The following is a 22,329-nucleotide window of genomic DNA, read 5'->3' on the forward strand; positions in this document are numbered from 1 at the left end:
CGTGTCAGTGCGATATGGAAATTAATTTGCAGAGACTTGAAACCTGCCTCAGATAGGTAATCAATCACAGGGAGCATTTGCTGTGCTTTCCTTTAATTTTGACCATGTTACAGCTTTGTCGACTTGCACTAAAGTTAAATGGGGCTGCTCGGAGAACTTTTGGTGGTTTTGAGTTTTTAAATGCAAATTAGATTACTTATATTTTTAACAGTGCCAATGTTTGGTTATTCTTTCCCTTCAATGTTTGAATCTCTCAGATCACAGCTCAGGAGTGCTGTTGACTTTTTCATTTTTAAAGGTGGAGTGTCTTAAGCTTATCTTAAGTTCACACTCCAGGATTTTAGCCCTGATCTTGCCGCTGCAGACAAAATCCCTTATATAACATTCAGATCAGCACATGCTACCGTGCACGGTGATTGGTATGTATGAACTGTTTAAAGACGCGATCCAGGAGCTCAGCGACAGCTAGCAGGCTAAATATCCGGTGGAGTGGCAGATGGGTCAGGAAGCTAAGAACGAGCTCCGGCCAACGAGAGCAGACCCTCCTCTCCTCTCCCCTCTGCTGTCATCCTCAGCAGCTTCCAGTCTTATCATGCATCTATGTGTATGGAGCTTGCACAGTAATAGCCTATAATTTCCATCGAACCACATATTCACAAGCTTTTCAGTATTTATAACCGTTTCGTCCTTGTTGAACCACAAAACGAGCAGGCAGTTCCAGTGACAAATGATTCCTTGCTACAAATCAAGGCACACACAACTTGGACTGCTTGGACTGCATCATTCCCGTGTCACGTGTTTGATCTTGTAATGTTTGACCCGCTGTCACTGCTTAGTCATGTAGTGTCCAGGGACGGACTGGGACCAAAAAAAGGCCCTGGACTTTCCCCCCAAATAGGCCCACCCACCGACCGTGGTGCGCCAAGGGGGTTCTAGTATATGGTTTTGAAATAATTGAAAACCCACACATACAGTTGTTTTCAGTGTTTATTTAAGAACTGTTTGAATGTATAGAGGACAGTATCACTGACAGCTTCACTGTTTTCTGCCACTTTGTCAATTACAGTGTCACTGTACAGCCCTACTGCCTTGTACACTGGCATGTCTGAGATGGAGTCAAAATGAACGGACCGGTGGCCTAAATCTTTGTGAAATTTAATTTCATTAAATTGTTATTCTGTAACATCCCATCTGTTATATCAGAAAATTGAATATCTCCACTTTCATTTTATCAAGAAAGGTTAGAATTAGGTAGGCTAACACAGAAATTAAATTGCCTAGGCAACACCAAAACCTATAGCCATAGCTTATAAAATAAAATGTGTAAATGGCTGGGTTTACATGAGATATTTAGTTCTGAGTTAACTCACTTTAATTCTGAATAAAACTTAATTCTGCTTTCAAAACATAATGTAAACACTTCACAGACAGGAATTAAATGAAAGGTCAATGTAAATTCTTGCCCTTAAATTCCTAACTAGGCTACTTAAATCAAATTATTAATTCAGAATTAAATGTCTCATGTAACCGTGGCCAATGTGTGTTATTGTTTGTATTTTTTTCGTGATACAAATTAGTTTTAAACTCTACAGAAGTTTGATTCCCCTGTCTTCCATTACAAGTTATCATTGCTGCCGTTTTATTAGGTTCCAGGCCAATGCATTAATTTAGGGCAGAAATTAATTTGTCATTTACCGTGTTTCCTTATTTTTAATGTAGCATGTTTGTCAAATTCACTGCGTGTTTCTTTTGAGGGCAACAAGCCATTATATATCATCATCACAACGCAAATCAAATAAGTAGCTGATTATCAGAGTAGTCACTTGAATAGTCTGCACGTCACCTACCAGTACCTCCTCTTCTCCCTCCTCCTCCTCCGGCAAATAGCCATGCCTACACGCCTCCACATCATGATCCGCGTCATGCTCGCTGTCTATCTCAGTAGGGCTTCTGCTGGTGCTGGCGGCACTAGACCCACCCCCACCGTGGTCGAAAAGCTCTGTTAACTTCCTACACTTTGAGGCTTCATTTTCTAATAGCTTTGTCTTCTTTTCTTTTAATTTTTGCCATCCACCCTTTTCCTTGCGTTTTCTGCCCACCATTTCCCGAGCGGTAGGCTAGAGTGGAAAACCTAAGTGTGGGAAAACATTAGTGTTTTCTTTGATGCCTTTTTGACAGAGTGCAGGCCTATGTTTGATTGACAAATGTACGCTACAGCGCCATCTGCTGGTAGGGAGGTGTTACACTGTTACACTGACAAGGCCGGTCGACCGAAAAGAAAAAAAAAAAAAAAAAAAATCGGCCGTGGACTGGACGGCCGTTCTGGATTTTTCCAGAACGCACAGATTACCAGTCCGTCGCTGGTAGTGTCTGAAGCACTACGACTGCAAGACTCCCGATTACAAGGCAGAAAGTCATGTAGTGTGACCAAGGCATCACAGGTGCTTGATGTACCGAGAAGAGAAACATTTTTACAGCGCACATGCTGTATGTGACCCTAATTTAAGAAATGTATATTCGCTATGATATTAGTAATCTTAAGATGCATTTTTTCTCTCAAAGTTGAGCTGAAACCAGTGGCTTTTTGAATTTTTAAAAGTGATGACTTGTTTCCAAAAGTAATCCCAAGTACTATAAAGTATAAGTGATTTGTAGTTATTGTGCTAAAACATGCAAGATCACTGGTTTGGTCCTTTTAAATCACCCACTGTCAGTGATTTAAATGCCATGCTGTAAAGACAGATTTATCCACCCCCTGTAAAATCTGTGAAAAACTCGATTTGGCTGCTGGTCTGTGGTAATTTTTCACCCTGAATGTGAAGAGGAAGGAAAAGGAGAGGAAAGTTGAGAATGAATGAGAGACCAACAAAGAAACACAGTGTGAGTCATTGAAAAGTAAAGTGTGAAAAGCGCTGATTCTATGGAGCGAATTTCATTTCGTACACATGCTAAATGTGACAAATAACGCAACAAAACAGACAATAATGAACGCTGTATCCACTCCATCTGGCATGAACAATACGCAATATGCAAAGTGAGCACATGTGTATTTTATAACACACATCTCCATGTTTCTATAGGGTTTTTTTAGTCACCTTGTATGTATGTAGCCCTTTACTGAGGTTGAATACATAGCAGGGTTCCACATGGGGAGGAGTGGGTGGAGATGTGGTGAGGACAAACTTCCTGCCTTTGCACAACAAAATGCTGCAAAATAAAAAGGAGAAAAGAAAACAGAATCTGTGTGGATGAGATAAACACAGCCCAAATTAAACTGTCTCACTAAGAAGGTAGGTAGAGAGCACATATATCTCTTCCCGGGCTGCACCATTCTCTAAATTGCTTATCTTAATAAAAGAAAGTGTTTACAAATTGTTACCCGTAACTGGATTTTAATTTGCTTTAAAATACAATCTGCAATAAGGCTGATTATGATACCGCCCATGAGTTTTGGAGGATCCGAAAATCCAGTCTGTTTCCTGAGGGAATCAAAACAAGCACTGTTGGTTGTCTCAGGGTTGTTGCTCCTGCATGATGGAGGATAACTGCATGAAGTTGAACCTTTCTCACTTACTTCTGAGTCTTAATTGGAGAGGGGAGGCACGAGGATGCTATTCTGAACTTCTCTTTACAATGAATGGCAGCCTGGTGCATATCTAGTGTTTGCATGTTGAACAAGCAGCAGATTGTCGCAGTAATGGTACTGAAATGAGTTGCCTGGACAGCCCTGTTGCCAAATTAAAGATGTTAAAAAATTCTGCAAACCACTGATACATTCACATTTGTCCGTGTCAGGCTTTGTACCATATTGACGTTACTACAATACATGTCATATCATGCTCACATTACATGTTTATGACCAAACTTTCATATCAGGACTCAGAGGGGAAGATGGTGGAGTTAGGGGGGACAAGGCTGCCACGCCAGTGACTGCAGTTCAAGACTGTGTTTCAATATAAAATATTTAATGACTAAGAGTCAGAGTCAGGTGAATTGCAGCAAAGCTCAGCATGGAGGTGAATAAAAAAATAACAAGGGAAATAAAAACAACATGTGAACAAGGGAAATAAAACATATTAAATGTGCATCAAATTACATAACCCTGTTGGAAGTAAAGTGTTTGCGGTAGTGACAGGAATGTGGTGTGTGTGTGTTTGATCAAAGTGAAAAAGTGTGTTATGTTCCTGGAAGGAAATATGTGTTTTCAAGATGATAAAGAGAAGGATGCAGAGAGAGTGGCAGAAGATATGAATGTTGTCACCTGGAGCAGGAGGGATCAGTACATTTATCCCATGCTGCTTCCCAGCAACTTCCATGATAACATATTTGGTTAACTTCTGGCATTAATTGAGTGAGATTTTCATCAGCATTTTTTAAATGGCACTGATTAAATTAATTATACTCTCCCGCGGTGAATATCCCCTTGACTTGATGTGTTTTGCTCATTTCTTAGGCTTTCTGAATCCTCCTTCCTTCTTCCTCAGTGTTTCTTCACCTCCAACTTTCACTTTTCTGTCTCTGTCTCTTCACTTTTTAACCTTTGACCTCATTCACTCTTTCTGAATACACAGCTGTCTCTTGTCCTTACAACTTACAGGTGCAATATGTAAGAATTGGCCACCTGTCGAATTCATACTCTCAACAAATAGTTAGCGAGTTAGCTCAGTTAGTCATGCAGCTAGTGGTTCGGACTGGGAGATTAGGAATTGCTGGTGTTTACATCACTAGCACAGGAGCTTTGGACCAGGAGAGACTGTGGAACATCTATTTATTGTTCAGCAGAGTATTTCACACTAGACCTGCATAAATCCTGACGGGACAAATAGGCATGTTGGGCTTTTCATAAGATAAAATTAGTTTGTTACTCTTACGGAAAATGCACTTCAATTTAATACCACATTTCAGTACAGCCAAATTCAACTGAAGGTTTCAGAGATCCACAAAGAACCTTTACCGGCTTTCCTAATATTGAGATTGAAGAAGCCTTCAAGCTCTGTTAGATCTGGAGAAATTCAAGAACAAAGATTACTAAGAGATCGCCGGTATCCCGTCTGGATGCCTCAAACTAAGATTAGCCCGGGGTGCTCTATGCAAGCATTTTCAAACTGCCAATCAAAGGGCAAGAACTCATTGATGTAACCGCTTTATGTCTGAAACTAAAATGCAAATGTATGTGGAGGACAAGCATCAGAAATGAAAACCAATCCAATATACTGCTCACAGAAAGGTGATGCTCCTGCTCTAAAAAGGTATTGGGACTTCAAGGAATCGTTTTGATCCACAACCAGTACACATTGGCATTATACAGCTGATTCTTTTAAAAACCCTTCCAATAAAATGTTTTGAAATTTAACAGCATTTCCACATGCGTCTAACACACAACAAGCTCCAAGACATGGATTTGGATCTCAGAAAGAGGCCAGAGAAATAGTTCTCTGGTTGTAGTGTGAGATAAAATGTATTCACAAGTAGCAACAGATTGGGACTCTTGTGTCTCTTCCTCTAACCATGTGAACCATGATAGAGAGGTTATACAACTTGTCTCAGGGTTTCAATGCTGCAGCCACAGCCAAAGGAGAACACCCAGAAGGATTCATGGACCTCCAACTTTGCAGTGTTGATTATACAAGAAACGAGACTTTTTGGATTTTAGATGAACATCCACTGAACCCATAAACTCGTTTTAGATGATAATGGGAACAACTTCGAGGATCATGACGAAAAAAAAGATCAGAAAGAGTTTCACATAAAGATGAACTCTTTGTGAAAGGCGACCCCCAAGGAGCCCGATTCGGATTTTCGAGTTTTTTAATTTTCACTGTTTTTCAAGTGTGGGCATCTTTTAGAAAGGCTGCTTAATTTGAACATAATGTCTGGAACAAAACAGCACCAGCTTGTGAATGTACACCAGAAATCTGGCACTGACAAGACTGTTTACTTCACACCACAGTTAGCTGTATCAGAGCCAGAGCTTTCACAGTACTCCTGTGTTTTCCTTATAGTTTGTTTTTGTCTCTTTTTTTTGTGAATTTTTTTTTTTTTTGTTGCGCTTGCTGTGGCATCTGGCTTCAGTCTGTGGGCCGCTGGGAAATCATGTATAATCATACCAATTGGTGTTGAAATAGGTTTTTGGAGCTTCTAGTTGTTCACACAGACACACACATACACACTGTATACAGACAGATGAGTGTACAGCAATATGACGACACAAAGACACATAGAAATAAGCCTCACCCACATTTAATCAAAAATAAAACAAGATTAATTCGCTAACAAGATTGCATGTGTGTCAGTGTCTTGTTCCTGTTGTGTTTTTGTCTGTCTTTGTCTCTTTGGCTCACACCTTCACACACACTCACACCACACTCAAACAGACACTCACACGGACACACAGTTAAATTTTTACACAGACTCCCCACATAGCTCACCTCACTCCAGTGTTGTTGGTGCTGGTTTTATCAGGGCTCATAAAATACCACTGGGAATGGCAGCTGTGGAGACCACACACACATACGCACACACGCTCAACAGAATGTTGTCAGTGTTCTTTTACAACCATAAAAGTTTCCTTAATGTGCAAAGTGCATGAAGGTATTTCTTTTCTTTTTTTCAAACCAAGCTGCTAGTTTTAAAGAATTTTCATTGTTTCTCCAGCCTTCCAGGCAGAGATTTTTAATTAATTTTGGTAATGCAACGCCGTCACAATGCCCAGGATGTCTCATTTTATTGTTGTCAAAGCCACATTGTTGTAGTGTTGTAATGGAGGTGAAACCGCAGATGATTTGAAAAGCTCGTTTTAAAACCACATCACATATTGGAAAGAAAATGACAGACTGCCTCGAAGGTAGAAAATATGTCAAAAATCCCAAAGTTTGCCTGTAATATAAAGTGCATGTGATTTATAGTAAGTGGGCTAAGACACACACACTGGTGCGGTTATTTCAGGGCCATTTTACACTGTTAGTATACAGTATATAGATACCTAGAGTAAACTTTTTCTATTCTCTCTTCCAGGCTGTAGTGAGTCATGCTCAGAGTGCCGTGGGCCAAGCCAGCAGGAGTGTGTGTCATGTTCGGACCCAGCTGCCTTGCTCAAAGACGGGGAATGTGTTCCTGACTGTGGCGCTGGTTTCTACAGTCAAGAAGGAATCTGCTACGGTAAAACTGACACACAGTAATCATTTGATGTTGATACGGATGAAACATGTTTTCCCCTTTTTGATATTAAGATTTTAGGAATAGGAGGATTATGCTGAATTCCACTGTACTAAAAAACGACCTGACACGGTAAAGTGCAAAGAACCGTCGTAATTCCAAGTCGGAAACTTGGGCAAGATCGGCCAAGCCTGATTTCGCTGACATAGACACACATGATGTCACAGCAATATGGCAGCGCACACAGTCAACAATTTTACCTATTTATCACTTTTTACTTTATGTTGCCGTTTTCAATAAAGCCTTTATGCCGGCTCTATGCCCATTCTTGTGAATGTGATATCTCAAAGCACCATGAGGGAATTTCTGCAAATTTGGCACAAACGTCCACTTGGACTCGAGGATGAACTGATTATATTTTGGAGGAAGCGTACCTTAACTGCTGTGCGTAGGCATTCAATAGCGAGTAATTCTAATTTGCTTTCAGTTGATTCATGCTTGATAGAAGTTGCAAACCACAAGATATGAGCCAACTCCTCCTTTCTCTTTTCACATGTGCTAATCTTTTAAATGAGTAAATGTTGTAGTTGCTTGTGAAGTTCAGGGACCAATCAAACATCAGTTTGCTGTGGGCATCCATTTTTTCCCAGGCAGATTTACTGGGAGGCATTACGTTCAGAAGTCTGGAATATAGACACAGAAATATCGACTTCCTACTTGCAATGGATTGCAGCATTTCTCTCACTGATCCCCTTGACAAAGGCACTGGCTCCACAACTGGACCTGTTCCTCAAGCCAATCTGAGGTCAGGATTTAACCCTAAAGACATGAAGGGATTAATAAAGCACTTAATTTAGACCCAATACACACTCATGTAAAGCTAAAGTGTTGTTAACATGTGAAGTAGGGTAAAGGATAAATATTGTTTAACTTTTTTCCTTGAACCTGAATTGTCTACTTCAATTATTCATTTTATGTTTTCCAGAATGCCCATGAAATTGACATAAACATATTACATTTAGCTTCATAGAAAACAAAACCTGTCTTGCTTCTGCATGGCATTCTGGTCTGTTTTCTGCTGCTGTGGAAATGGTAATTGAACTCTCTGATTTTACCAAGTAGGATTGTTAAATGGCTTTGCAAAATGGCACAAGACTTTACTTTTGTTTACCTGAGAATCTTCAAATTGCAGATGAAAAATCTGCTATTAAAGGTCTTTTTTATCTTGCCAAAAATGGTTTAATATGACAGGATCTCGTTTCTTTGTTTGGCTTTTATCCACTAAAGTTATAAAAAAATATAGAGCCCCAAAAAACAAAGACTGTATTTAAAGCCTCAAAGTGTCTGAAAATATACTGTCATATATGAAAAGATGCCCAATGTATATACGGTAGCTTCAAAAACATATAAACAAACAGATGCATAATAAATCATATACGTCATACTGTCAGCCAATTTTTCTAAATTCAAGGCTATAAAAAGAAAGGTTAAGGAGGAAAAAGCGACTTACAAAACTGCAGTTATCCATGTGAAATGTGTTTGTTCACCATTTGAGACAATAAGAGGTTTTTTTTTCTTTCATCGGTGAACCGATGGTGAAGGTTTATTTGGGCTTGTTTTTCTATAGAGTCCCTGTGGAGCCTCATGCAGCATCCACTCTACGTGGTGCCAAAATGAAAAGTCAGCAGTAGCCAGAGTTAGCAAACAAACAATTAAAAAAAATACAATAATTAGCAGTTCTCTGTTGCTCTAATGAGGATTCAGAAGCTCTTTGAATAAAGAGATCCTGTATGAATATGGATGGTTTCTATTTTTGAGTGGTAAGATGAAGCAGAGCGAGAATAGGCTTCCCTCAGGGCGATGGTGAACTTTCTTTGGTTAAAACCACCTGGAGGGGTTGTGGGGGATGTGGGGGATGTGGGTGGGGAGGCTCATATGGAAGACTTAAAGCTTTCAGTGAGCAGCCGTCTGCAAGAGTCAAAGAACTCAGTGAGGAGCCCTCTTTTAGAAAATGTCAAAACCCAGGGAACTTATGGAAAAAGGTCAAATCCATCAGAACTTGCCAGTTTGTACTATGAGACCTGGTTTAAATGTCAACATCTGGAGAGAGCTGAGGGTTTTTAACTTTTCGATATTCTTCCTCAGGACTTCCTGGATTAGCTTTGAAAAGGTTTCCCTTTTACTGATTTAGCCTCTGTTTTGATGAAGGCAAAGATCTGTTTGGGCATGTGTGCTTGTCACAGTGTCATGTTAATATGAAACACATGCACACACACGAATGCACTCGTGTTGATTCAGCTGAAGTTCAGTTGTTTCTATCTACACTTTTTACAAAGACTTTTTGTATCTTATTACTTTTTAAGTTTCTATTACTGCGACTACAACACAAAGTGAACAAAAACTTGCTAACAGTTGAAACAGAAAGTTGAACGAACTCCAAACTCTGAACTTCAGAGACTTTATTTTCATTAATTCAGTTTTAAATAGAGCACAGTGCATTTTATCATTCAGACCAGAAGCCATTAATTTTAACATGCTGCGGTTCACAGCCTGTGATTCGTCCTGTGCCTCCTGTTTCCCTGACAACCCCAAGTGCATGAGCTGTCTGCCGGGAACTGCCTTGCATCATGGGAAATGCATTTCCCAGTGTCCAGCTCAGCATTACCTGGACACCCACAGCAGATGCAGAGGTAAGCTAAATCTTCAACACCAAACATTTGCCATCCTTTCTTGGTATTGTGGGAGTTGATTCTTGTTCTTCTTGTTCTTGTTCTACATCTTGTTGTTGTTGTTGTTGTTGTTGTTGTTGTTGTTGTTGTTGTTGTTCTTCTTCTTCTTCTTCTTCTTCTTCTTCTTCTTCTTCTTCTTCTTCTTCTTCTTCTTCTTCTTCTTCTTCTTCTTCTTCTTCAACCAGCTACAGTAGTCAAGTCTTGCAAAACATTTTAACAATATTTAACTGTTGTTTTTACTCATGTAATCACCCATTTTAGCTCTCTGGTCACGCTCAAATTTCAAATATTAAAACGGTTAAAGTAACTTATTTATGAAATCAAAGTTCTGGGATTAAAAGCCACTGTCAAGCAACCTCCTTTCTTGTTCATCAAAGAACATTAAGCATGTGAGGTGCAAAGGCACATGGCTTAAATGCTCTTAATCTACTTTAAGAGCATTATGGTGTTCTTCAAGTAAAATTTCGTGAAAGAGAGGAAGTATTAAGTATTAATCTCTTAACCGACAGTTCAGGTTCAGTTCTTTTCTTTTCCTTTTTTTCTCGTAAGCCTGCCACAGCTCCTGCGCTTCCTGCTGGGGTCCCTCGGTATCCCAGTGTACCCTGTGTCCAGGTGAGCTCCTTCTCCACCAAGGTCAGTGTGTGGAGGCCTGTGGGGAGGGACTCTACTCCCAGGACAGCACTTGCCACAGTAAGACCTTGTATCTACGTTTCGTCAAAATGATACATGCTTGCAAAAAGTGCTTTATAATTTTCCACCACTGTCAGTCTGCCCTTTTGACCTTTCATCTCCTCTGCTTTTAGACTGTCATCCGTCCTGTCGCTCCTGTGTTGGACCCTTGGCCTCAGACTGCCTCCGCTGTCTCAAACCAGAGGAAGCCCTCCTGCCACAGTCCAGTCACCTCCAGCACGGCGTCTGCACTGCTGGATGCCCTGCACACAGCTTCCTGGATTACATGCAGACATGCAGAGGTGAGTACATACAGCCTTTGCTTACATTTCTTCCTTTATTTGGAAGGAAGTGCCTGGAAGGGTAAGCTAGGGTGTCTCTGCTGTTCTAGTTACCATGCCCATAAGCAAGTCAATCATTAGCCACTTTGGGTTTCAAAACAGATCAGGTAGTCATTCGCACTAATGTAATTTGTTAAAGCCCAATGAAAGCAGAGCTTAAAGGATAATCCATGACTGAGCAAAGAAAAAAATGTTTTTATCCAAGCAAAATGATCTCGATGCAAATGGTGCCTTTATTTGAATAACAGTAATTATTGCTGAAAGAATTAGTCAACCAGTCAGACTGTCAATTAACAGAAAATTCATGGACTAAAATTGGTTTAATCGACAATCTGTTTTAAGTGATTTATTTGATAAGAATATAGAATATGTGTTGCTTTGACCTTCTCCAATGTGCAGATTTCCGCTTTTTGGATTTTACGCTTTGGAAAGTTGTAACTTGGAAAACTTGGAATTGTGTGTGTGTGTGTGTGTGTGTGTGTGTGTGTGTGTGTGTGTGTGTGTGTGTGTGTGTAAACTTTGTGGATGTATTCGGAGAAGGAAGATACTGTTTGTGTGGCGACACCTAATTAGGCTGTTTGTGAGTGTGAAATTGTGCATGTAATGGGCTAATTTCTGAGGTGGGTTTTAGGTTTGAGGGGATAGTCTGTCAAGTGAGAATAATTATCACTCGCCTACCAACACACACACAAACACACCGCTGCAGCTAACAAATCCTCGCCAAAAAGGCTTTTTTTTTAAACGAAACAGGACAGCATCGAAGAGGAACCGGAGATGGAAAGACTGTAATCAGTTCTCTCTACCTCCCTCGTACCTCCAACTGTGTGCCGTCACATTCTATCCACTTAACACAATGGCTGCTCTGCTATCTTATTACCTCCCTGTTCAGTTTTTGTGCCCACTGACCACACTGCCTTCAGTATTTGGCAGGGAGAGGGGTATTTGTTCTTTTCTACCTGCTGTCTCGTCCTCGAACGAAGCCAAGTCAATCGCCAACGCTGGCGTTTAGTTCAGCTCTACTTTCCTCCCAGCTCAGTTTTCATCTGCAGCAGCTGCTCTTACCTGAAATGAGATAATGCACACACTACCAAACAGCAGTTTAAGGTGCCGTTTACATTAAAGTTGAATTTTAGGTATGTATGCGCAGAAACTTTAGAGTGCATGAGTAAGAGTGGTTATGACATGATGAGACATTGCGCTGATCCTGACCTGGAAGAACAAGAGTGTTGCACAAAGCAATTTCTTTAATGGATTGTTGGCTGCCTTAACAACCGATAATAAGTTAATTGTCATTAGTATATGAAATATGTTAGACCCAATAGAAAACTGTTTGTAGGCTACATTGGGAATTAAAAGAACAGATAAAGTAAACACCAAGTTACTTGAATTAAAGATAAAATAACACAAAATAATGACTTAATTTAATAGCCAAGCTCCCGTCTGTTGCTATTCAACAACTGGCCCAACAAAATCCAGCCCATACTGAGGCGTCTAAATGGCTAAAATGTAATAATATCAGCTTGTATTGAAGGTCTTTTTACATCTTTAAAATTACAAACTACTTGTGTGTTAATTAAATAACATTTCTCATACCAGTATTTGGGATTTTATTTTGATGTATTTGATAAGCAAGTATTTTGTGATGTATTTGTGCCCGTCTCTGATTGTTGGTTGATACATTTTTAAGTAAGTTGCCACTTTACGTATTGTAATGCCATCTTGAGTTTTTTTTAGTACTGTTCAAGTATCAGTATGTTAGTGAAATTACAGAAATATTGCATGCCTTACAATGTGTATTTATCACTTTAAAATCAATATTAGATTAACATTTAAAAGCAAACTAACCAATTGTGTCTTGATGTGTTACTTATGTTATTATACCACATCAGAGTCTTTATATCTGAAATTCTCTAGTGTCTACTGAAACTAATAGTGGTTTCACCGCAAGTTTCTTTTTTAACATGGGGGAGAAATAATCTCTAAAGGATAGCCCTAGTGAGGGTACAAGTCATTGATACTAAAGCAAAAGTCAAGTTGGAAGTCCCTTGTTTTTGCAAAGTTACCAGATTTATGGCTTGAATCTGACTCAACTTCAAGTCATGTTACTTAAGGGCAAACCTCTGACATGCACCAGAATGTCTTGGTGAAGGCTAGGGAAATATAGTGGTCAGGGTTAAAGAAAGCATCATACATTGATCAAACACTGATTTCCCGAAGGTGTTGGTCTAAAGGCACATGCAGTGTTGCAGCATTCATCGTTTGTGTGGCCGACAGACATATCTGGACTCTGGGGAAATGAAAATACAATACAAAGCTTCAGCACTGCATTCACAAACGAACTGTACAGTTATTTATCATGAAAACTGAAGACTGGACAGGAGGTTTGGGGGTATGGTATTTTTTCTGCACTTCTCACTGCTTTGATTTCAAAGCATGAGCTGCCAGTGGAGATGGTGCAGAAAATGAGTCACATGTAAGGCACAGAGAGTTTGAACACAAGACAGGTTGCTATTAGTATAGCTTCATTGGGATTTCCCACAGTGTTGCAGATAATTCATTGCTGTCTGTTTACAGTTACTCAGCAGCTGTGTTTCAAGGTACAATTACAATTTAGTTATCATGTCAATTACAGGGTGCCCTGAGGAATGTTGTTGTAGTTTCCTGTTAGATGATGGTTATGTGGATTCCTAAAACTGTGAAACATTGTGATTTGTTGCTTCTGTTGTAAATACCTTTCCCCAATTCTTGTTTCGTTTGGTCTGTGAGGAAAAGTCAGTATCACCAAGACCAGAAACCGGATTACTGGTTTGCTGGCTCACAGTAGGCCTAAAATTAGAGTGTGCAGCCAATTGGTTTCCATGCTTTTGCTTTTGAATAATGGATATTTGCAACCTCTAGGCTCCTTACATTCATTTCTCTAAGAGCTCAGGAGTCTGCATCACTTTGATTTTAGGGATTTTGAGCCTGAGGCCACTTAGTGATGTTTAGGGCAGAGCAGTATTTGTCTCCTCACAACAGTTTACTTTTAAGTTTAGAGAGGGCCAAGCACCAGAGAATTTTTTGTTTACTTTACCTCAATTGAATAGTCGTTAGCTGTATTGGATTCCCGTAATCATCCTGGAGGAGATAATTGCAAATCAATGTGTAGTAGTTGGATTGGAGTGTCCTCTAACAAGCATTTATCTCTGATCGCATGGGACCAACACTGAGCCAATATAGGGGCTAGAGTGGGTTTAAGTTCAGTTTCAAGGTATTTTTCATTTGGATTCAAATTGAATTCATGGTTGCAGCAAGACCTGCATAGCTAATATTCATTATCACATACAGAAACATCAGATTAATCAGCAAATAGGACAGAGAGTGATGTCAAGAAGCAGCATGGGCCTTTAATGAACGCTAAGCCTCAATTAGCCTCAAGCCTTTTTACCCCGGCCCCTCTCTTTGAGTGCCCTCTTGCCACTCAGAAAAGAGTTACAAGGGGGTGTAAACAGACGTGACCAGACATCTCCAAAATCGTGTCTCCCGCTGTGGTGATTTCTCTTGCACTACTATGGTATTGTCATAATGCCATTTGACATTTATCTGATGGACACTTGCAATTTATTCACAACTTCTCATAAACAAACAAGTCATTGCTAAAAAAGAGTGGTACCAAGTGCAGCAACTAGTGACTCTAGTTAAATTTTGGCCGCCATATGCCATCAGAGATGGGGGGCTACATTGAAGTACGTTAAAATGCACAAATCAGCAATAACAATGTAATGCCAGCGAGCTAGCCAGTTAGCTAAACTACCAGCAATAGTGTTATGCCTTTTATAAAGAAAAGGACAAGAAAGTTCTCATAACCCTTAGTTTGAAGTGTGTCTCTGAAAAACCTCCATTTGGAGGGCCACGTAGCCCTTATACTTGAACCAACCCCTCTATCCCCAACAAGGATCAGGACACCCTACCCCTAGGGCCCTGTAGTTGGTGCAAGGGGTGTTTTTGGATTGGGCCTTAATTTTGTTACTTTTCAAGTAATTGCCTCAGTCTATCTGATTTTGTATTTTATTTCTTTATACATCCTATGGTGCAGTGTGACACATCATCACTGATGTATCCTGGGTTCATCAGAGTCTTTCAATATCAGACAACCTGAACAAGGGACCCAGAGTAGATCAGACGCCAAATTGTGTCTCTGCGGCACTACCCCACAGATCAGATGTAGTGATATTGATCTGCATACCAAGGTCCATACCTTGTTCATACTGTATGTATTCAATGTGAAAATTCAGTGCTGATGATTGAAGTTAGATCAAGTTCACTTGCAGTCATTTTAGAATATGTTTATAATACATTTTATTATATTAATTAATCCTTGTCCCAGTCTATAGTAATCACTGCAACAGTAATAATTTGCCTTATTTCTGTAATTCTGTCCTCTTGGTCAAAGTCTTAAGCTAAATTGGGGGTTAAGTTACTCTTTTAAAAATATTTTCCTGTTGCATTGCAATTGTCAGGTCATGGTTGGCCTCTCTCTATGTATATCTGTGGTTCTGCGCTTGACTTGTTTCAGGTATGACTTAAAATAAACGTGTATGAAATTTAAAAACACCTGAACATGTATTGAAATGCATTTTCTGATTTGACTTGAATTATGTCTCTGCAACATCTGAAAATTGAATATTGAATTTCTGCCGTGTTAAGCTCACACTTTGGTGTGTTTGTTATATAGAAAATTGGATTTTAACTGCTTGTCTCAGCATAGAGTTACATTGTACATCAGCTTTTGTGTCTGAGAGTCATTTATCTATTTTTTTCACTTTTCTATTTCGCTTCCTAAATTAGGCTCAACACACTTAGCTGAGGATCAACTCGATAAATGACGTGTCATTAAAGCTCTATTCACAGTAATATGTAAAGCAGTTGTTCCACTCTGCCTCTATTCTCAGTAACAAAGGTTTCCCTCAGTGGAGTGTCAGTGGGTTCAGGTGTACGGCTGGGAACAATGGGGGCTATTGTACAAGTGTGTGTGTGTGTGTGTGTCTGTGTGTGTGTGTGTGTGTGTGTTGCTCTGACAGATATTCAGACCTCCTCAGCAGCTACTGTCCTGAAGGAGGATGGAAGACATGAGACTCACAGTCTCCAGTGTTTTTGTACACACTTATGGACACACACGCACGCACACACACACACACTCACACACAAGCTATTGGATGTCTGAGAGCAAATTCCAGGCTGTAAATCCCTCTCCTCTCCAGTCAGCAGCCTACAGACAGAGAGAGTTTGCATTTAGGCACTTTATTGCTGCTCAGTAGGTCGAGCTGCAGCATGCTGTCACATACACAAAGGGGTTACCACATGCCTGAACTGTGTCGCATCCCTTTTCATAATATCAGAGACAGTAACATATCACTCTCACAGGAGACCGTTCATACCTGCTTCAAGACAGCCACCATCGTCCTGTACCTAAAAAGTCTGCAGTGTCTAATTTAGGGACTACTGCCCTGTGGCCCTCACCCCCATCCTGGTGAAGTGCTTTAAGAAACTGGTTCTCCAGCACATCAAAGACAACATCCCTCACCAGTTTACATTCAGAACCACCAAGTCCACAGAGGATGCCATACCCACTGCCCTCAATCTTCCCACACCTTGAACTTTACAGCAGCTTCATCAGAATGCTGTTTGTTGACTTCAGCTCAGCATTTAATACAATCTCACCCATGAAACTGGTTGGTAAACTAAACACTCTGGGCTTCAGTACCACTCACTGGATATTGAACTTCCTCACAAACATACCCCCGGGCGGTTCGTATTGGCAGCCAATTAAATTCCAACAAGGCCTCATATGCATAGCATGAAGGATAATGGTGTTGATGAAAGTGAAGTGGTGCCTCTTGCATCTTTGAGACTAAATAATTGCTTGTCCTTAAAAATCTGCTCTGAACGCAGCAGGTGAGTGCCTGACCCTTTGTAGCCATTGAACACAAGAAATGCCACTGTGTTGCTTGTCTATTAGCTCTTCTCACAAGCCTGGCTTTTTGAATATGAGGCCCTCATTGAATATGAATCATATTTGGCCTTTGTGAATATACTTTTTTGGCCCCCATTCTGAGACCAGCTTGGATTGATGATCTTACTAGAATCCTCGAAAGCCTGATGCCACTTATGTCTTAACTTTGGGTACAAAGCGGATGACCGGAAGAATAAGGCCAAAGGTACAAACAGAAGAGATCAGTTTTGCCAGTAGGATGTCAGGGTGACACTGTGCTTGAAGAGCTCAGTGATTCATGAGGATCTCTGTGTCAAAGTACTGCTTTACAAAAACAAATGGTCAAGGTTTAAAACAGCCATGTTAGTTGCAGCAACCTCCAGGGCTGAAAAATGAAGCCAAAACCGGTGTCAAAAACTACATTCCTTGAATGGCCAAAAGCGAATCATCCCCCAATCCCCTAGCTAGCCTAACTAGCAGCTAGCTCATTCGGTCTACCTCGGCTCCACTGGTGACAGCTGAAGCCACCACACTGAGCTTCACAATGGCTCTTCAGAATCCTATGGGTTACGTCACTGAGACTACGTCCATGTTTTATACTGTCTATGGGTAGTTGTGGCCCTCGGTGAGGAGACCTCTTCACATCATTGCCACCTCCTTTTGGAAGATTTCCTGGCACAGCTGAGTGAATGGGTGCCCTGGGGAGACCCAGAGGGAGATCCAGAGGAGCACGTGGGCTGTTTCCCTTATGACCCTGACCAGGATAAGGTAACCTGATATCACAGAAATCTGGTCAGGAACACAACTTTCAGTTAGGGTAGAAGTCAAGTCAGACTGAAACAGCTCATTTTTTGTGATGTATTTGTCACTCCAATGCCAGAGCAGTTGTGCGTTGCATTGCCATTTCCTCAAATTGTCTGACATTGAAGTTGACTTGCTTCTAGTGTACCATAACCAGCAGAATCAATGTGAATGATGCATTAGACACTTCAGAGGAATGAGATATAACCCTCCACTTGTTTTTCTGCTGTGTAGCAGGCAGAACTCTCTGCTGAACTAATGTGATGATCAGCCCCATACTGCACCGGGAGGATCATTTGTTGAAGGCATCAAGGAGCACTCACACCCCCAAACTAAATCACAACCTCATCGACTGCATCCACCTGAAATTATGACCCCATCAGCACAAAACAAAGTAATGAATCCGATTCTCTGAGCGTGTGCACCAGATAATGTGTGATGAGACCTGCACACATGAATTTGGGTAATACCACAATCAATATGCGCTTTCCGGCTTGCGACAAATTATACATCCAAGCTGCAATAAAAGAATGAGGAGGTACCTATCGTTCTTATTCTCTCCTCTCATTAATGAAATAAGTTTGACAGGAAGCCTATTTAATATGTCTCTGAGTGTGTGTTTGTTTTTTGACTTGAAGGTTTGTGTGAACTGAATGTGTGTTCATGTCACACAGATGTGACTGAGATGAGCCTGGTGGCATGTTCATAGATGAGCAGACGTGACGGTGGGTGGTTAACTCAGTTACGAAAACATGTAGTCCGTCTCGTCATCACAGCTAACAAATTAAATTGCCATATTTGACTGAGAAGGGGATTATGGGTAGGCGACAGAGAGAAGGTGGGTGATGACGAGATGTCAGATTGACGGTTTCGGCTGACACTCCTGTGACTTTTCAAGGTCCTGGCTGTGACACTGTGGTGTTCCCAAAGGGAAAAATATTTTTGTGGGCTGAGACACACACATACACACACGCATACACATATGCACATGCTGCAGTGTTGGCTCAGGTACAGCAGCAGTCTGCTCCTGCCAGTGGCTGTCAAACAGAGTGTACACAAGACCCGGACACAGCTGACAGCCCTCTGAAAGAATCCAGAGAGGAGTAATTATAAACACACATACTTGTGCACATACTGTGTACTAAAAAAGTCAGACAGTGCACACACATGCACTTGATGGTGCTGGCGAGTTGGTGACAGGGCTTTTGTCTTCCCCACCCCCACCACCATCATCAGCAGTAGCTGGTCTGTTCGTGGCATGGCTCAGGTGCCAGAGCTGATAGTGCTGCTCAGCTATTTGTCTTCACACTGCCAAAGCAGACATCAAAGGGTGCACAAAAGGCCTCATTCAGGGCAGCAGTGGTGTGGAGCGAAGGGTGTGGGGGCATGTAGGGGGAGGGTAAACAATCAGGGACAAGGGGGTTGCACACGTCTGAGGCCAAGTGTTAAAAAAAAGACAACAAGCACAGGAATGTTGCAGCAGTGGCACAATAAAGTCTAAATTTAATACTGGTTATATTTGCAACAGTCGCTATTTTAATAAACCTGTAAATTTGCATGTTTACTTAAAATTGTGATAACAAGTAACAACACTGTAAATTGAAAACTAAGACGGTGAAATAATAACTTATAAATTAGGAAGCTAGCTCTCCATCAGACCATGCAACTAAATCTTAGATGTTTTTCTTTTTCTACTTTTCTAAATCAGAAACTCTTGTAGAGTTGGTAAACATGAGCGTGATGTGTTCAGTTTACAGATAACACATTATATGATTTCAGAGGAGTAAAGTTTTAAGCAGTTAATCCTTGGAGCCATGTGGAGCCAAGATACCTTGTCTGGCTTTAACCTCCCTACCTGCAACTTCCAAATCTATATCCCTCCGATATACTGTAAATCATCCTTAAATGACCCCCGTGGAAGTTTTATGTTTCATTAAATTAAATAGTCCAAACTAAGCAGTGGAGCATATTTCAGAGGTCTTTTTTTGGCTTGTGGCCCTCTTGGATAAGACTCTCCCAGCTGGCACTTACTCTAGTGTTAATGCGTAACTTCTGATTGTCGAAGCTGGCTGCTTGCCTCATCTGAGTGTTACATTACGTCTTACTGGCAGAGCTGACTGAAAGCTCTTGAGAGTCCAAAAATGCCATCAAGAAGGAGCAAGATACAATAGAATGCAGGATAACATAAAAAGTGGAGAAAATTGGCTGCAGTTCAGGCTCAGATACATAGGCTATTTTTGGCGTATACATCTATAGCAATAAGAACAGTCATCCTTCATTCGATTTTGATGCATTAACGCTGCATTGCTGGTACAGTAGAGCTAAAATAGTAATATATACAGAAAAAAAAAAACCTTCCGTTGGCATCTCACCATACTGTAACATTGTGCTACTGGTTACCTCTGAGTGCTTAATAGTAGGAATGATTTTTCTTTCCGCAAACAAAACCTTTTCCAGAATATTCAGCAAAAACTGCACTTACACAGCAAAGTTTTAGACCAAAAAGATAACTACTTTACAGCTGGGGAGCGTCCTCTGTCCTGGGCCACAGCTTTACATGTTTTTTTGTTGTACACATGAACACTGGTGTCTGTGTCCTTTTCAGAGTGTCATCACTCCTGCTGGCTTTGTACTGGGCCATCTGCAGACAACTGTACGTCCTGTGCCTCCCCGTCCAGCCTGAGCGAGGGCCGCTGTATCCCCAGCTGCCTGCAAGGCTTCTTTGTCCAGGACAGCCAGTGCCAAGGTGAGAGCACACACACACACACACACACACGCACACACACACACACACACACACACACACACACACACACACACACATATACATACACACAAAGTCATGTTTCCATCACGTTTGGGGACATTTTATAGACTTTCATTTATTTCCTGTAGACTTACTGAAACCATTATTTTCCTAACCCTAATCCTAACCCTAACCTTAACCTTGACCTAACCTTCCCCTAACCTTAAACCAAGTCTTCACCCTAAAATTTAATGATTATTTAATAGGGACTTGCGTTTTGTCCCCTTTAGGAAGGCAGGTCCCCACAATGTAAGTGTGTACACAGATGTATGTTCCCACAACGTGAACATATGTACACACACACACACACACAAGCTTCTGAGCACATCCACTTACATGATGCAGCCACTTGTCCCTGACTAAATCGTAACCCTCAAATCAAAACTCTCACACGGCTCTAAATGAGGACAGGACCAAATCTCCTCACTTTCCAAAGATGTCCTCAATCTGAAGGTCAGAGACTGGTCCCCACAAAGATAGCAGTACAAGAATGCACATCATAGTCAGTGTTCATGCCTCTGTAGCAGGCTGTTTTATACTTTGGTTATGTAACTGGTGCTTTTGACTGGAGAAACTAATACAATGTAAACAGTCATTGTTGTCGTGCCTTTAAACCAATAAAACAATGATCAAGATAATTGTTATTCTCACACCAGTGGGAGTTTCAGCGCTGGTGTTTATCCAAATTAAAACGACTGTTGTTGTGGACTTGCAGTGCCTGTAGCTATTGGTGCCTTGTTCTGCCTTAATCAGGAATAAACCACAGAGGCAGTAAAACATTACAATTATTGGCTCACCTTCTTTGACCCATGAAAAACTTCCACAGTTTAAACAAGAGAAAAAATCCAAATGATTAATTTCTCTCTGACAGGTACACATGAGCTTTACACCACTAAAGGCAGTTTTGCTGAAAGGAACACAGGGAAGGAATAGCTTCTGCATATTAGAAAATGTAATGCAACCAACAAATAACTGTGAAAAGTTGTGATTAATGATGAGAAAAGCATTTTTTATGAATCAATCCATCTTTATTTGTATTGTGCCAATTCACAACAAAAGTAATCTCATGACACTTTCCAAATTGAGTAGGTCTAGACCATACTCCTTGATTAATTTATTTATAGAGACCCAACATTTCCCCCATGAGCAAGCACTTGGCGACAGTGGCTGAAGGTAGGACTTATAGGACACAGTGTAATCACCCATATCAAATTTGACATTTTTCTTTGAATGTGCAGGAACATTAGGTGAACATCAACACGTTTTAAATTTAGAATAAGAGAGACCTAACTGTAATTTTATGAGACACGTTTGCATTTTCTTTTCTTCAGAAGCTGTTTAAAAGGACTATAGGGAGTTGTGATCTGTTTGGAGGCTGCTGTATCCTGCTTTCTGATGTAATTGGATTACAGTCTATCTAATGAAAAGCATTAATGATAGGTGTTAAAAAGTCTGTTTGTGAACACCGCTGAATTTGATGTAATTTCAGGTGAGGTCAGTGGTGACAGCTTTTAACAACTTGGTGAGGATCTGTAAAGGTTTGCGTTGTTCAGCACAATTATACCAAATTCCAATAATATCAAGGTCAGATTTACTTCTGCCTGACATCAAAAGCTCTTAATGGCACTAAACCAAATACGATACATAAAGAATAAATGTTTGATGATACAGGTACATTAGTTAGCACAGCAGTTAACCACTGAAAAGAGCTAAGCAGGGGTCTCCTGCCTGTCTGCCCACCTCCATAACCTACCTCTTAAATGAAAATCCATTTGCTGCAATCTTCCATTCATTACATCGGCTCAGTTTACCGTCTCTGACCTCATTTGAAGAGAGGCGACCCCTTCTATATTCCTT

General features: G+C 40.7%; 1 protein-coding gene across 1 annotated transcript in view; it reads left to right on the plus strand.

The window, feature by feature from the left end:
* fras1 (Fraser extracellular matrix complex subunit 1) overlaps positions 1–22,329 on the plus strand; it is a 239,182-nt gene that overhangs the window by 114,634 nt on the left and 102,219 nt on the right. Inside the window, exons 14-18 of the mRNA XM_073465974.1 lie at positions 7,015–7,158; positions 9,705–9,845; positions 10,434–10,574; positions 10,688–10,855; positions 20,272–20,412. Coding sequence (XP_073322075.1) covers positions 7,015–7,158; positions 9,705–9,845; positions 10,434–10,574; positions 10,688–10,855; positions 20,272–20,412 — 735 coding nt within the window. The remainder of the gene's footprint in view (positions 1–7,014; positions 7,159–9,704; positions 9,846–10,433; positions 10,575–10,687; positions 10,856–20,271; positions 20,413–22,329) is intronic.

Source organism: Pagrus major, chromosome 5 (genome assembly GCF_040436345.1).
Source record: "Pagrus major chromosome 5, Pma_NU_1.0".
In the NCBI taxonomy this organism is placed as follows: Eukaryota; Metazoa; Chordata; class Actinopteri; order Spariformes; family Sparidae; genus Pagrus; species Pagrus major.